General features: G+C 44.3%; 2 protein-coding genes across 2 annotated transcripts in view; both read right to left on the bottom strand.

Annotated features, from left to right (window-relative positions):
- The window catches only part of LOC122129296 (stonustoxin subunit beta-like), a 14,676-nt gene extending 11,744 nt beyond the window's left edge, over positions 1-2,932 (bottom strand). The window contains exons 1-2 of the mRNA XM_042704310.1: positions 2,470-2,932; positions 444-490 (exon numbers count right to left, since the gene is read on the bottom strand). Of these exons, the coding sequence (XP_042560244.1) occupies positions 444-490; positions 2,470-2,660 (238 nt within the window). The 5' untranslated portion in view covers positions 2,661-2,932. The remainder of the gene's footprint in view (positions 1-443; positions 491-2,469) is intronic.
- A 558-nt stretch (positions 2,933-3,490) lies between these two features.
- LOC122129294 lies at positions 3,491-5,918 on the bottom strand. The gene is made up of 2 exons (XM_042704308.1): positions 4,654-5,918; positions 3,491-4,557 (listed from the first exon to the last, which is right to left on the bottom strand). The coding sequence occupies exons 1-2, from the start codon at positions 4,914-4,916 to the stop codon at positions 3,828-3,830; spliced, it is 993 nt and encodes a 330-aa protein (XP_042560242.1). The 5' UTR covers positions 4,917-5,918; the 3' UTR covers positions 3,491-3,827.
- Between the last annotated feature and the right edge of the window lie 11,369 nt (positions 5,919-17,287).

Raw genomic sequence — 17,287 nt, 5'->3', positions numbered from 1 at the left:
CTCAGGTGTGTATCCCCTTAAGGTAGGCATCACAGACCAAACACTGCCAGGCTTGGTTCAGTAAGTGTCAGATATCAATTCTGTTCAGCTTTCATTGTCATGATGGCACAGGCCATTTTAATCTTATGGCAGTAAGCTGGCAGCTGTTTTCAGGGCCAGACACTGCAGTTGCTCAGCAGCAGCTGTATGAGCTGGGAGTCGACTTGATCACATTCATGTTCATGTTTTAGAATTATCAAGTCAAATGGAATCAAAGAATGACCAAGTGAAAACAAAGAAACACCAGCCTAATCACACATAAATGATCACATGCACTACTAAACCTATAAACATACACAACCTCTTTCTCTTACACACACACACACACACCTCAATGTTTCCATGTGTTCATATACAATCATGTGTATGTATTTTTTCAGGGGAAAATGAATAAAATCACTCACATTTTCTCGGTCCTGGTTTAATCCTGAACTCTCCTCCATGGTCATACCTCAAAAAAGAAGGGGAGAAGAAAATACAGTTGAGCACAAAACTGTGAGTTTAGCATGTGAACTGATTTGTTATCAGTGTATCATTTGAATCAAGCAAAACTATATAAGTGTTGTAGATCAACAGGGAAAAAACTAAGCATGCAATACAAAAACAGTAATATATTTCATAGCCTGGTTATTCTTTCTGGGATAGACACACTGGAACCCCTTCAGTTTCCCTATCAACAAATCAGATCAACCAAGGGTCTCCACAGCAAACAAAGACAGCCATGTTAGAATGCGGTTCATTAGCTACAGCTCAATATTTAACACCATCGTCGACCCCCACACTAACAGACAAACTACTCATCGCCTTATCCTCTCCCTCCCCCTGCAGTTGGATCATGGACTTCCACACTAGCAGACCACAATCTGTCAGCATTGGGCCTCTCTCCTCAAAGACACTAATCATGAACACTGGCTGCCCTCTACACACTCTTCACATATGATTGCACTGCCTCCTATGAGAGCAACTCCATCATCAGGTTTGCTGATGACACCACTGTCATAGGCTTGATCACTGGTGGTGATGAGACAGCGTACAGGAGTGAGGTGTCAAGCTGAGTGACATGGTGCCATAAGAACAACCTTTCCCTCAATGTTAGCAAACCTAAAGAGATGATTGTGGATCTGAGGAGAAGGAACAGAGGATATCAGCACCAACATCATCAGTTACTTCACATAGACGGGTCTGCACTGGTGAAGGTGGACACCATTACATTCCTAGGAGTTCACATCAGTTAGGACCTCACATGGTCATAAAGTACAGACCAGCTGATCAAGAAAGATCAGGAGCAGCTGTAAATTGAGGAGGCCACCTAGTATCATTACACAATTCTACAGGTGCGATATTGAGAGTATGCTAACAAACAGGCTGACAGTGTGGTGTGACAACAGCACTGCTCAGGACCACCAGAGTCATCAAGACAGCAGAGAAGGAGCTCCACTCCCAACCCTGGAGCTCATTTACTACCAGAGAGTCTGTAGGCAGGCCCGAGGCATAGTAAAGGACACCACCTATACCATGCTGTTATGTCCCTGTGTGTGTTTCTGCTTGTTTTGCGCTTGATTGCTCTTGTGTTTGCAGTTCCTTGTTTATGTGTGTCTGTGTGTTTTCCAGGATGTCCTATGGGCTGATGACCCCCAATTGACAATGCCTCTGCCTGCTGATGTTTCAATGGGGTTCTACTCTTCCAGTTTGTGAGACTCAGGAACTAGACAAGGCCAAAACGTGCAGATTTAGACATGCCATTATCAGTCTGTTTTGGACCAGATACTGTAAATGTTCTAATGTTTCCTAGTTTCATAGGTCTTCGGTGTAATCAATTCTTTATATGTTCACAGGCTTTGTGTCAACATATTTTTTGCCCACAGTGCAATCTCTTTCTTTTGCTCTTGCCTCTGACCCTAGACAGGGGTGTGACTCAGGCACAGATCATTTACTCAGTTTATCCAGACAGTCAGGCAGGTGGGACTGCAGTGTGAGCAGTTCCTGCTGGAAGGAGAGAAGTGGAGAGGGGAAAGGGGGAGGAAGGAGTGTAACAACACTGTTGCTATGGGCACCAGGGCTGTCTGGATGCACCCACAGCCCTGCTGGGAAGTTTTGGTTGAGACAGACGTCTGAGAGCAGCACTGACTGCCATCAGCCCTGGCATGCTGTGACTGAGAGAAGATGAGGGGAATAGAAGTGGCTGCTGACTGGTGATACTAGCAGGACATGTGCACCCATGACTTCTTGGAGTTTAGGAGGAGGTGCAACATGCACATCCATGTAGGAATAGAAAGAAGATGCACCTCCAACAGTCCAGACTTGGTGCTCTTAGTGAAAAGACTTTCCCCATCCGCTCCATTCAAATCTCCCTCCACACCCCCTGAGCCTTGGTGCCCTCAGCAACTGTTTCAAATGTTATGTACACCCAGATAAACACCCAGCACTCACCTGAAAGTCTCTAGTTTACAGTTTGGATCATTCAGTCTGCCTGTGAGCTCTCTGACACCGGAGTCTCCTGGGTGATTGTAGCTCAGATCCAGCCATTTCAGGTAGGAGGGGTTTGATTTGAGGGCAGAGGCCAAGAAAGAACAGCCCTCGTGTGTGATGAGACAACGAGACAGTCTGAAACAAGACATCATCTTTTCTCATTATTATAGAAGGAAAATGCATTAAAGGTATGTACGGTATTTGTAAATTCAGCCATTTTGTCAGTCAAAATCCCACACATTTATTTATGGAAAAAAAATTATGGTAACACTTTTTTATGAAGCCTCAGAATAAGAACGGGACGATCCAAAGATGCTCTGGTCAGATGGGGCTACAAGACTGGCCCAACCACCTGTGAATGTGGAGAAGCAGACCATACACTGGAGCATTGCCTTGTCTGCGCTCTACTACCTAACCCTTGCAGCCCAAAAGACCTTTCAGTGTTCAACAAAAACGCAAAGGACTGTGTAAAGAACTGGGAAACTGCCATATAACTATCCCTGCCTAACCCTATAAAGGGACTTAATAATGACATAAAGTATCTATAAGTCATTATAGCAATCATTATTCACGGGTGCAAACTCATCAGGGATGAAAAAGGTGACAACGATGCGAACCTCCTAGGAGGGTCCGGGGCATGCTCCCCGGGGGAATATATTTTATATGTAGTGGCAAAAACAGTTGAGTTTTTTCCTTTAAACCCCTAGATCCTATTCCTACGTCCTAATTGATTTTACCACCATGGAGAAAGCAGGAGAAGCAATGTCAAGACTCGCAGTTCTGTCCAATAATCCAATACAAAGGGAGTTTGACCATCCAATGTTGCCGGTTTTATTGTATAAAAATTGTCACAAAAAATAAGGATGCAATTGCAGTTTTAAAGTCCAAATAACTAAACGATGCAACAAGCCTGAACAGGCCCAAACGGAGACAGCGTGGTTCACGGCCTCAGCACTGAGGTCAATGACGGTAATTTGCGCCCGCCTTCTCCCCGTCATGCGTGTCTGGCAGCCATTTCAAGGGTGGCACCGTCACCACCTATAGAGGGCGCACACTCGCAATTCCACAAAAAAGGGAAAAATCAATAAATCATTCCAAATACAAAAAACTTAAATGCGGCTCCTACACACCGGCCCCTAATTGTTCTCTATAGAATCAATTACCTAAATTAACATGAAAGGAGCCAAAAGAGGGGTCAATTTATCAATAAAGTAAATAAGCACTTAATGCTTTTAGAAGTATGTAATGCATAATGGTTTAGAGAAGGTATGAAATCATGTATACATTACATTCCTTTCTAATGTGATCAGGAACCCTGGTCACTCTTCAGACTCAAGGATTTGGCACAGCTTGGTTATGGGCCTCTCAAGGACTGAAGTCTTTGTCTTGAGCTTCACTGACCGCACTAGACCCCTTGCATCAGGTTTCGTCTCCAGCACTCTTCCTAATGGCCAGGACCCTCGAGGAGCAGTGGGGTCAACGACCAGGACAATGTCTCCGACACTAAGGTTCCTCTTTAGTGAAGTCCATTTCTGCCTCTCCTGCAGCAGCAGAAGATATTCTTTGGTCCACCTTTGCCAGAAAAGATCGGCCATGTACTGGACCTGTTTCCAGCGACGTCTGGCATAGATGTCGGACTTCAAGAAGGTTCCAGGGGGTAGGATTGGGTTGGCTTTCAATAGCAGGATGTGATTTGGGGTCAGTGGCTCTAAGTCATGTGGGTCTGAGGACACTGTGCAGAGAGGACGATTGTTCAGGATTGCCTCCACCTCGCAAAACAGCGTTTGGAGGCCATCATCGATGGACTGTTGATGGAGAGTAGAGTTCAGCACCTGGCGGACAGATCTTATGAGCCTTTCCCAGGCTCCGCCATGGTGTGATGCTGATGGTGGATTGAAACTCCATTCGATTCCATCTGGAAGCAGAGCATCTTGGATTTTCCTCTCGTTCAGTGACTTCAGGGCCTTCTTGAGCTCTCCGTGTGCACCCACCAGGTTCGTTCCATTATCAGACCTGATGTGCTTCACCTGGCCCCTCCTGCAGACAAATCTCCTCAAAGCATGAATGCATGAGTCTGTGTCAAGTGTAAAAGCAATTTCCAAATTAATAGCTCTACTAGACATGCATGTAAAAAGAACTCCATACCTTTTGATGGCAGTTCTCCCTCGTTTCACTTCAAACGGGCCAAAGTAGTCCAACCCGACATTGGTAAATGGAGGGAGGTCAGGTAGGATTCTTTCTAATGGCAAATCCGCCATCTTCTGTTCACTTGCCTTGCCCCTCGAACGTCGACACATGACACATTTTGAGAGCACCTTCCTGGCAACTGAGTTGCCTTTTAAAATCCAGTACCTTTTCCGGAGCTCCGATAGCATGTGGTTTCTGCCCATTGTGGCCACAGCGTTCATGGATGTGTCTTAAGAGCAGTATCGAGATGTGCGAGTCTTTGGGCAAGATGCAGGGGTGTTTGGTTTCCTCAGGCATTGCAGATTTGTGCAGTCGGCCACCTACTCTCAGAATGCCCTCGTCTAGGACAGGATCAAGCCTGCAGATCTTACTGCCCTTGTGCACTCTAGGTGGGATCATCTCCAGTGTTGCAATTTCAGCACCGAAGGCTTGTCCTTGGGTGTATATGACGACTGACCTTTCTGCCTCTGCAAGATCTTCAACAGTGAGGAGCTGCCCACCAAGGTAGGTCCTGAAATCTTCAATTTGTATCCTCACCTTTTTCCTGCTTGAGCGGGTGCTGACTTGAGACGAGGGCTGCTCCTTTCCTCTTTTCACAATCAGCATCAACATCTTTTTCAGTCTGAGAAACCATGCCACTGCTTTGAGTAGTCTCCTCCAGTCAGAAAAGAACGAAATAAGCTGGTCTGTGGGTGTCGCAGGGTTCACTACTGCTGCCAATACAGTAACACTTTTCCTGACCTCTGGATCGTCCTGTGACACAGAGTCCAATACTTCCTCCACTGGCCAACTTTCCTTTGTGTTCCATAAGAATTCAGGGGCACGTATCCATCTCCTTTGCTCCATGAATCTTCCTGCATTCAATCCTCTGGATGAATCATCAGCAGGATTGTCCTTGCTGCTTACGTATCTCCATTGGGACAGGTCTGTATTGTCCCGAATCAGTGAGACCCTATTGGCTACATAGGTCTTATACCTTGCTCGGTCATTTGCAATGTACTTGAGAACTGTTTGGCTATCAGTCCAGAAACATGAAGGCTTTAGGTCAAGGTGTAACTCTCCTCTCAGCATTCTATCTACCTTCACCAGCAAAGCTGCAGCTGCCAGCTCCAGTCGTGGCATGGTGATGTTCTTAAGGGGAAGAACTCTGGACTTTCCAAGGACCAAAGTGACGTGAATGACATCCTGCTGGTTCAACTGTCTGATGTAGCTGACTGAGCCATAGCCACTGTCACTGGCGTCGGCGAATTGGTGAAGCTCGGCATGGCTTGTCATTCCATAGCCCTTTGGTTTCAAACAGCGTGGCACACTGAAGCCTTTGATCCTATCCAGGCTGTTGGTCCATTCCATCCACTTTTCAGACACTGGCTGGGGCAAAGGCTTATCCTTTTCCATTTTCCTTCTTAGGCTCTGGCGGCGCTGTTCTGCAATTTGGCGATTGTTTGGCATACAGACATCAGCCTTTCTGAAGGGCAATTTCAGATTGTAATGTCCATCATTCAGAACTGCCTCATTGGCCATTTTCAGAAATCCTTTGTCCTCAATAGAAACTTCAGTTGTCTCCTCAGAGGCAACTTCAGAAAAATCCTGATTGTACTGTGAGATCAGAAGCTCCTCTAGCCTTGCCACTGAAATCCTATTCACAGTAACACTTTTTGCACTGCCAGTTCCACTTCTAAGTGGCCCATTTACAACCCACCCCAATAGTGTTCTAGCTGCATAAGGGCCCCCACTTTGGCTGTTAACAACTTCCCACGGCTCTATCAGGGTTGGAGCATTTGTTCCAATTAACAGCTCTACCTTTGCACTAATAGAGGGGATTTTGACTTCACTTAAATACGCCCATTGCGCTAAGTCACTCTGTCTTGGGATGTTGTTAGTGGTTACTGGCATTTTCTTCTGAGTGAAAGTGTCAGGAAGAGGTGAGAAGTTGTCGCTGTCCAATGCTGAAACTTCAATTCCTGAGACAACATGCGTGGGAACAGAATTTTCCTGATTCATTGTTCGTAGAAGAATTTGTGTTCTCCTTCCTTTGAGATTGAGACGTGTCATGAGCTCCTCTGAGCAGAAGGTAGCAGAAGACCCTGGATCCAGGAGAGCATACACTTGCAAGACTTGGCTGCCCTTTGCTGCCTTAACCTTAACTGGGACGATGGAAAGTGCGCACTCTTGGTCTCCGGCCCCTATATGACCACATAACTCTGCTGATGCACTGCCTAAAACACCAGAGGGTTTTTCTGCTTCTTTAGCTGTGCTGTCGTTAATCCCAATATGCAAGACGCTTGGGTGAGTTTTCTTGCAAACTTGACATGTGAGTCGCTTTTTGCACTCTTTACTAATGTGGCCTGCGGAGAGACATCCAAAGCATATGCCCTTGGTCTTTAAGAAACTGATCTTGTCTCTATGCATTTTCTTTGAGAAGTCTTTGCACAAGTCCAATGTGTGCTTTGAGCTACAGAGGGGGCAAGATGGTTCAGGCTTTGTCTCTTTTTGGGCAAGAGCAATACTAGTGGCATAGCTACTGCCAGATGACTTTGAGGGCTGTGACAGAGTAGGGGCTCTAACCTTAGCTCTACTAGTTGACTGGTCTTGAAGGTCACCAAAAACTGGATCAGCTGCTATACGGGCTTGCTTTTCAATGAAAGAGACAAGATCTAAAATTCTTACCCTACGCTGGTGCCGTTCTTGGAGTTCATAAGCCTTGTTACGCCCATTTCTCTTTGAGCTTGAATGGCAACTTGAGGGCAATGCTTCTCATGCTGGATATGGTGTCCAGTTCCTGCATGTAGTCCATTTCCTCCATAGCGTTGCAGCAGCTCCTGAGAAACATGGCATAATCCTGCAGCATTTTGGAATCCTCAGATTTCATTTGAGTCCAGGATTGGACCTTTTCCAAGTATGCACAAGATATCTTGTATTCATTTCCAAAGTTTTCCTTCAGTAACTGCTTTGCTTTCTGATAGCCTCTATCTGGGGACATGTACTCACAACTTTTGACTAGTCTTTGTGCCTGGCCCTTAGTATACTGAATAAGAAATTGTAACCGGTCTCTATTGTTATCGGTTTTCTGTTCAATCATGTTTTCAAACGAGTGAATGAATGATTTGTACTCTAGAACTTGTCCGTCAAAGAGTGGGATATTTCCTTGAGGTAGTGTAGTCAGAAGTTGCTGTTTCATGAGCATCCTGGTTAATTCACTTTGATTCTCCAATACTTTGATCACGTGATTGTCCTGCGGTGAGCTGGTTGAAGAGGGAATTTGCTGGTGTGTCACAGTGGACCGAGTGGCTTGATCTGAGCTAGCATATGACTGGGAAATGACAGGGGGAATGGCAGAGGGATAGCTATGTGATGAGGTATATCGGGCAGAGGGAAAGCTATGTGATGAGGGGTGTAGCTGTTGTGGCCTTATATCACTACTGATCCTGGGAAGGAAAATAGGCTTACCGTCTTGCCTATCTGTACCTAAATTAGGCAGGGGAAATTGAACATTGGCACCTGTCTTAGTCCTGACTGCTGGAGCAGTGCTATCATGAAGATGAAGCGAATATTCTAGCCTTTTCTCCAGGTGTGCTTGTGATGCATCAGCTGTGGCTTGAGCTGCTTCAGCACCTAATACAGGCATTTTAACAGAAGGCACAAGGTTAGATACAGCAGTGTTGGATTGCATGGGGTTAGACATATTACTTTCAGCTTCTTTTAGATAGTTGATTTTTACAGTAGCTGCTTCAATTTCTGCATCCAAATCCAATGTTTCTTCTTTTTTCTTAACATTTCTTCCTGTGCTTCTATTGCATGTTTCTCCTTTAATTTCGAAGCTTTGGCAATTAAAGCTAATCGTTCTGCTTCTGCCTTGATACGCAATGATGAAGACGCTCTAGACGACCTAGATGACCTAGACGACCTAGATGACCTACTGGACACAACTGATAGCGCATCGGTGTTATCAACGTTTGCCTGCGTGCCTGCATCATGTTCATCATTTCCACAATCAGACTCAGCCAGAGGCTCTGGCTCTTCCGTTTGTACAGCAGAAGACGTTGCTTCACCTAAGCTAGGGTCTTGAGGATTTTCTATTTGTGAAATCCATTCATTCACATTTGCAATAAAAGTATTTATCTCCGCTGATCGCGGCTTACACCACTTCTCGTCATCATCTTTGCGTGATTCCTCATCCAAACACTGAACGTAAGTTGAATTCGAAGTGTTAAACTCTTCAAAGACTTCATAAAACTTAATCATGTTTCCTTTCACTTCATCAAGGGATTCTTTGTCAATCATCAAATTGTTCACAATATTCATTCTCCTTGTTACACGAGATATTTTTCCCGATCTAGTTGCGCGCAAACGCGCGGCCTGTTCACTCATTGTTAGAACAGCCACTTCGGCCTCGTCGTCAGACATTGTACTCAAAAAATAAACTTCCAAAAATAACGAAAAATATTTATCTTCTTTCTCTTAATTCAAATGTATCCAACGTTCAAAACAGTTCATATAATTTCCAAGAAGTATCTTCCAAAAGTATCTTCTTGTTTCATACACTCAAAGTAAGCCGTGTATCCACTCATTCAATTGTTTGGCCAGGTCGGCATTAACTTCCAAAAATAATTATCACAGTTCATTAATGCACAAATCTTCCATGAAAACTTGTTTCTTAATTATTCCAATATTGTTTGTCAACGAAAAATCCATCAAAAGAATGATATCTCCAAGCACATACCTCCGTTGAAGAGTTCCTTTGTTTCAAGTTCACCATGCGTTAGGCCGACATTCCTGTGTCCAGCTTGCGTGAATATCTTCGGGGGAAATCCAAGCAACGTCATTGACGAATTGTAGTGGCAAAAACAGTTGAGTTTTTTCCTTTAAACCCCTAGATCCTATTCCTACGTCCTAATTGATTTTACCACCATGGAGAAAGCAGGAGAAGCAATGTCAAGACTCGCAGTTCTGTCCAATAATCCAATACAAAGGGAGTTTGACCATCCAATGTTGCCGGTTTTATTGTATAAAAATTGTCACAAAAAATAAGGATGCAATTGCAGTTTTAAAGTCCAAATAACTAAACGATGCAACAAGCTGAACAGGCCCAAACGGAGACAGCGTGGTTCACGGCCTCAGCACTGAGGTCAATGACGGTAATTGCGCCCGCCTTCTCCCCGTCATGCGTGTCTGGCAGCCATTTCAAGGGTGGCACCGTCACCACCTATAGAGGGCGCACACTCGCAATTCCACAAAAAAGGGAAAAATCAATAAATCATTCCAAATACAAAAAACTTAAATGCGGCTCCTACATTATATATAAGAACATTTTGCACATTTTAAAGTTCAATGCATCAATCTGGTGCACTTTGACAACAAAATTATGAGGCTAGATCAATGAAAAACGTTGTGCTGTTGTAAACTATTTTGTGCTCTGGTAACAGTTTCATCATAAACATTCCTGTGTTGAATGTTGCACGGGCACAGGCCAACCCAACCACCCACCCCAATACCCTCCTGACCACCCACTCCAGTCCACTTCACCAAAGCACATTACGTCACTGATCTCCATCAGGTATTAAGCCAAAAAAAGGGCCAACTATAGGAACAGAAAATCAACAGAGGCTGCATCAGACATGGCCTAGCTTCTCCGTGTTCTTGAAAAACTGTGACAGTGGGAACACATATTCTTTTCCCTTTACATTACTCTTTGAGTCTAGCCTGTCAGGACAAGGCCCATATGCACCTGACTCCTAGTTGAGCCACAGTAATGGCATCCTCCTCCTACAATTCTCTCATTCTGAAAACACACTGAAGTAGGAGAGTGGTAAGTTTGTTCAGTTGCAGTGAAGCGCCCGACAGTAGAAAACAGTTCATACACATACCTCATGAAAAGTAAAAGTCATCATGAAAAGTAAAAAACAAATAATGATGAAATAAATATTAATATGAATCTACTGATCTTTGCTTTAAATTACATTTTTGTATGATTCCGATCATTTTTATAATCAAAATCGCTGAATTTGACCATGTCCTATTCAAACAGAGAGGCGACTCGCGAGGTGAGGCAGCGACGAGCTGCGCCTCATCTCAGATTGTGCAATCCCTCACACACTGGGTTGAGCGCATGACTTCTGCTTTCTCATTGTTTGTCATCACTGAAATATTTGTAGACACTTTTATTATATGTCGGTTGTATCCATATAATAGGTAATGTAATGTATTTCACGTATGTGAAGAAGCTATTTAGTCTTGCTGATCTGCCATAAAACCACAGTGAAAAAGCACATAGGGGAGGCAAACCTAACCTCTGCCTCAATGAAGGGGGCGTGCGATAGCCTGGAAAATGGACTTCCAATCCAGTGAAGTGATAGATAAATACATAATGGGAGACCAATGCCAGAGCTAAAAGGTTTGCTTCAAACGACAGGACAGAAGATAACTTTAGCAGCTACACTCCGGACCAAACCTCGGCTGACTGCCATGTCTTTTAAGTAAATGTAAATTTTTTGGCGTTTTCACGCTTAGATTTTTGACAAAGTTACCGAGAAAAAGACACTGTACTATCCGATAACACCGTTATTGTAACCAGCAAAAAATAGTTGATGTGATTTGCGAGGCGTCTGTCAGCCAACTGTCTGACATTAGCACGTTAGCCTACGTTAGATAGTATAACGTTCTTGCAGCGTACCAACGTCACACGTTACCGTAAATGCCATCTTAAAAAGGCCGCTCGAAACCAACGCTTTCACCCGAAAGACATGTCTTGTAATACACCTGTCTATTACGGCATCGAGGCAGAAGACCCGAAATAAAAAGCGTGCCTGTCATGGTGACATAGGGTTGGCCAAACGAACAAGCTTGAAAAAAATATTCATGACAGCTTGCGTTCGCAGATTACTTGGAGGACCCCCCCCCTAAAAATATTTTTATTGCAGATCTACACGAATCACACAAATTACCTATTTTGGATCAAAAACGGCAAATTTCACAGAAAGGTGACAAGTTTGCACACCTGATTATAACTATGTATAATGTCTTCACAATGACTCATAACCACCTTTATGAAACATTATATCAGTTAATTATAAATGGTTACAATTTAAGACGGAATAATGCATTATAAATATGTGATCGTCAGTCTGTGTAACACTTTCTATGAAGCCTGCATTTATAAGGCCTTATAAGGGCATTAATAATGCCTTTAAAAAGGTAGCTATAAGTCATTGTAGCACTCATTGTAACTATGTAAAATGTCTTCACAATGACTCATAACCACCTTTATGATACATTATGTCAGTTAATTATAAATGACTATAATCTAAGACAGAATGATGCATTATAAATATGTGATCATTAGGTCTGTGTATCTGTCAAATGGGGATTAACTATTTAAAGTAACTGGGGAGGAAGCTAAACAAACACAGAAACAAACTCAGGATTGCACAAATTTAGAGAGTCCTAATCTGCTTCACTCGCGATAGAGCGCGGAACTGAGATAAACGGAGCTCTTGATAACGCATGCGTGGGATCCTGATGGCACGGCACTTGCTGAAGTGGAATTCAGCAAACAAGAACGTGCTGGGGTGAAACCCATCGAACACGAAGAGGGTTGACACATAACCATTTATAATTAACTGATATAATGTATCATAAAGGTGGTTATAAGTTATTGTGAAGACATTATACATAGTTATAATGATTGCTACAATGACTTATAGCTACTTTATAAGTCATTATTAAGGCCCTTATAATGCCCTTATAGGGCCTTATGAAGCTAGGCTTCATAGAAAGTGTTACCCAATGTATTGTAAGAGCAGATAAATCACTAACAACATTCGTGGGTGTTAAGTTTGTATACATGAATGTGTGTTTGCATCTGTGTGTATGTTTGTTTGTCTTTATGTGTGTGTGTGTGTGTGTGTGTGTGCTTGTAAGTGTGTGTGTGTGTGTGTGTGTGTGTGTGTGTGTGTGTGAAAGATGGAAAAGGAGAGTGATAAGAAGTGTTTACTGCTGAATTAATAGTGACCCTTTACATGTGAAGATCATGACAGTTCACTATCACTGTCAAATTCACTGATATCAACTCAGTATTTGGTCTTGTGATACTCACACTAGTTTCTTCAGTTTACAGTTGGGATCCTCCAGAAGAGAAGAAAGATGCTTCACTCCTGAGTCTCCTGCTTTATTCCCATTCAGCCACAGCTCTCTGATGTGTGAGGGGTTTGATCTCAGTGCTGATGCAAGAGAACTGAAGCCTTCCTCTGTAATACTGCAGTTTGACACGCTGTAGAGAGAAGGATAAAAAACATGTTTCATCTCAGTTTACTGTTGGCACTTCCATTAGCACTTAATATAGCAGACAGTGACTTAATAGTCACAATTTGAGGACTTTTATGGTGTATTTACATATAAAGAGAGTGAGAGAGAGAGAGAGAGGTAACAATGAAAACAATGTTTTAAAAATGAAAACTGAAATTTAAATCTAATGTAAAGCTTAAAGCAGCTTTAGAAGGGGACAGGGGATGAAACTGTCACTCTGGATTCATTGTACATAGAAAGCCCCTTTAAGTTGTTCAAAAGACTTAACTAGACTTCTATAGAGAATAACAAAGGATAGGAAAGAGATGTTGATTGAAGAGAATGTGACAGCATCCACTAACCTCAGTTTTTGTGCATGTGTTTTTTAAGTGTGTGTGTGTGTGTGTGTGTGTGTGTGTGTGTTTGAAAGACTGTGTGTGTGTGGGGGGGGGGTGCAAGTGTGTGTGTGTGAGTGAGAGTAAGATTGAAAAGGAGAGTGTGTTGTAAACGTGCGTGTGTGTGTGTGTGTGTGTGTGTGTGTTTGTAAGACTGTGTGTGTGTGTGTGTGTGTGTGAGTGATAAAGATGGAAAAGGAGAGTGTGTATGTTTGTTTGTCTTTGTGTGTGTGTGTGTGTGTGTGCTTGTAAGTGTGTGTGTGTGTGTGTGTGTGCGTGTGTGTGTGTGTGTATGTGTGCTTGTAAGTGTGTGTGTGTGTGTGTGTGTGTGTGTGTGTGTGTGTGTGTAATAAAGATGGAAAAGGAGAGTGATAAGAAGTGTTTACTGCTGAATTAACAGTGACCCTTTACATGTGAAGATCATGACAGTTCACCATCACTGTCAAATTCACTGATATCAACTCAGTATTTGGTCTTGTGATACTCACACTAGTTTCTCCAGTTTACAGTTGGGATCCTCCAGAAGAGAAGAAAGATGCTTCAATCCTGAGTCTCCTGCTTTATTCCCATTCAGCCACAGCTCTCTGATGTGTGAGGGGTTTGATCTCAGTGCTGATGCAAGAGAACTGAAGCCTTTCTCTGTAATACTGCAGTCTATCAGGCTGTAGAGAGAAGGAGAAAAAACATGTTTCATCTCAGTTTACTGTTGGCACTTCCATTAGCACTTAATATAGCAGACAGTGACTTAATAGTCACAATTTGAGGACTTTTATGGTGTATAAAGAGAGAGAGAGAGAGAAGTAACAATGAAAACAATGTTTTGAAAATGAAAACTGAAATTTAAATCTAATGTAAAGTTTAAAGCAGCTTTAGAAGGGGACAGGGGATGAATCTGTCACTCTGGATTCATTGCACATAGAAAGCCCCTTTAAGTCGTTCAAAAGACTTAACTAGACTTCCATAGAGAATAACAAAGGATAGGAAACAGAACAAGCTACTGCCCAATTAGGCCAGTTTACATTTGGGATCCTCCAAAAGAGAAGAATGCAGCTAATGTATGTTGATTGAAGAGAATGTAACAGCATCCACTAACCCCAGTTTTTGTGTGTGTGTTTTTTAAGTGTGTGTGTGTGTGTGTGTGTGTGTGTGTGTGTTTGAAAGACTGTGTGTGTGTGGGGGGGGGGTGCAAGTCTGCGTGTGTGTGTATGTCTGAAAGTGTGTGTTTGTGTGTGTTAAAAAGGCCATAGAAACTATTGTTAAGTTGCCCAGTAGAGCATGTTTCTGTTTATGACCATATATGGTATTTGCGTAGGTCATGTGACTTCACTCCACACGGTATAGTTTTAGTTTGTTGCTTCACGGCATAAATAGAGTGGCAGTTTGCTTCAAGCAATAATATCATACGATTGAATGTTGAAGTTGTTGAACTCGTGTGCGTCCATGTAAAAAACCACACACTTGCGAATCACACTGGCAAATCACACTTGCACAATCACACATGCACAACCACAATCCCACACACATACAAACATACACCCACCTACAATTCATTCAATCATTCAATACAAAGTGCAAATAATCAAACTGGATATCCAAGTCTCCATTCTTTCCCATTCTAACCGGATGCCCCTCAGTGATAACACATTTCCCGACCCCCCTCTATAACAATTTGGTGCCGAAACCCGGGATAGGTTATTACTGAGGAAAAAGATGTTTGGAGACGAAGACCAGTTTGATCCGGAGGCAGGACATCACTCACCCCGCATCATCAGACCGCCAGTTCGTCTGGCTGACTTTGAAGTTGAGTATGCAGCTCATCGTCGTCAGCCCAGCTACACCCAGTTATCGGAGGATGATGAGGAAGACTATGAGGATGAGCCTAATGCTACTCGTGGCCAACAGACTGAACAACAGAGGCCTGTGCAAGGAGCTGCCAGCGCAACCAGAGGTAATGTGCACACTCCCCTAGCACCTGCAAATGCAGCCATAGATGCGCACAGCACAATCCGCGCCCTGAGTGAGCACAATAGGATACTTATGGAGACAGTTAAGGTTCTGACGGACAGGATGCAGAGTGACAGAACAGTTAATTCTACCCCTCGTCAGCACCTCACCTTCACACCTCAAACAGCATATCCTAACCCGCCTGCTCATCCAGTGAGACACAGCAGCACCCCTGCTTTCAGACCTCAGTTGCCAGTCTATGCCCCACTCAATGTGCCTCTTATGCCACTCTCGCAGCCACCCAGCTATAGGCGTGCTGCCCATATACCATTGTTCCAAGACCCACTGCCACAAGCTCCAGTCCATCAATCAGCAGAGCCAAATGGACGTGACTACCTCACTGAGGCCATGGAACGCCTGAACTTGCATGCAGTCCGCCATCAACCACATCCACCTCCACCACGTCAGAGGGACGCCAGGTCTGGCCATTCTGATGAGGGTCCATACAGGCATGTGCCACATCGTGTGACTCACCGGGCACTACGACCAGCAAGCCCTCCACAGTCCAGCGTCCATAGCCTGTCACGCTCCGCCTCTCCACCCAGGAGAGAGACAACCTACCGAGGCCCCAAGCCCTCCATACCGCAGTTCACCAGTGATGATCCCCGTCAGTTCGCTAGGCTGAAGCTGGCCTTAGAGAATCTACTGCCAGAAGATGCCACAGAGAGATTTAAATATCAGGTACTGGTGGACCACTTAAGATTTGAGGAAGCTCTGCTAATAGCTGATTCATACTGTAACTCACACCGCCCTTATAGTGACACCATGCGCTCACTGATAGAGCACTATGGACAGCCCCACAAGTTATCACTTAAGAGAATAGCGGAGGTGATGGATGAGCCAGATGTTCACAGCGGAGACCTCAAAGCCTTTCGGAGATTCGCACTTAAAGTACGGGCCCTGGTTGGAATGTTGGATCAGATGGAGGAGGAGGGAGCCATCGAACTCCATTGTGGCTCACATGTTGCCAGGCTTCTCTCTAAGTTGCCACACGACTTGCGCAGCAATTTTAGGAGGCATACCCACCCACGGAAGCAGCCTGTGCCTACCTTATTGGACTTCGCTGACTGGCTTGAATTTGAACTGGAGGTGCAGGGCACAGAGGTCAAACCAGCACGTGCAGACAGTGGAGATGCATTCAGAAAGGTGAAAGAGAAGAGGGAGCGCAAGTCAGCGTCATATTCCACCACAGTGATGGAAGTCCCCTCTCCTACAAGCACCTCACCATCCACAGCCATCCGTGATGACTCAGATACAGTTAAGAGTTACTGTCCTTACTGTGACAGCAATAGTCACTATCTTAATCAGTGCAGTAATTTCAAGGGGTTAACAAGTGTGCAGAAGACAGCCTGGATTAAGACCAATTACCGGTGTTGGAGATGTGGTCGGAAGCACCAGGCTGCCAAGTGCAGGTTAAAGGTCACCTGCCAAACCTGCAAAGGCAAACACTTAACAGCACTCCACGAAATCAACGCCAGACCTCACACTGAAGGTGAGAAACCACCAGTGGTGGCAGAGACTTCAACTGGGACACTGTACTTAGACAGACCAGGTCATAGTAACAGTGTTCTGTTGAAAGTAGTTAAAGTACTCCTGTACCATGGCCCACGCACACTAACCACTTATGCCATATTGGACGATGGATCCGAAAGGACCATTTTGCTGCAGGCTGCTGCCAAACAGCTTGGCTTAGTGGGACAGCCAGAGAACCTCTCTCTGAGGACTGTGAAGAATGATGCCCAGGTCATAGCAGGAGCGACTGTCACTTTCACCCTCTCACCCGCCTCACAGCCTAAGAGGAAGTTCCAGATAGAGGGTGCCTTTACAGCTGAAGCATTGGGACTCGCCCGCCACAGCCATCCAGTGGCAAAGTACCATCACCTGCGAGATCTCCCACTCCAGCCCCTCGACAA

Source organism: Clupea harengus, unplaced genomic scaffold (genome assembly GCF_900700415.2).
Source record: "Clupea harengus unplaced genomic scaffold, Ch_v2.0.2, whole genome shotgun sequence".
NCBI lineage: Eukaryota > Metazoa > Chordata > Actinopteri > Clupeiformes > Clupeidae > Clupea > Clupea harengus.
Note: the sequence above shows the minus strand (reverse complement) of the source record. Positions and strands in the feature narration are given on the sequence as shown.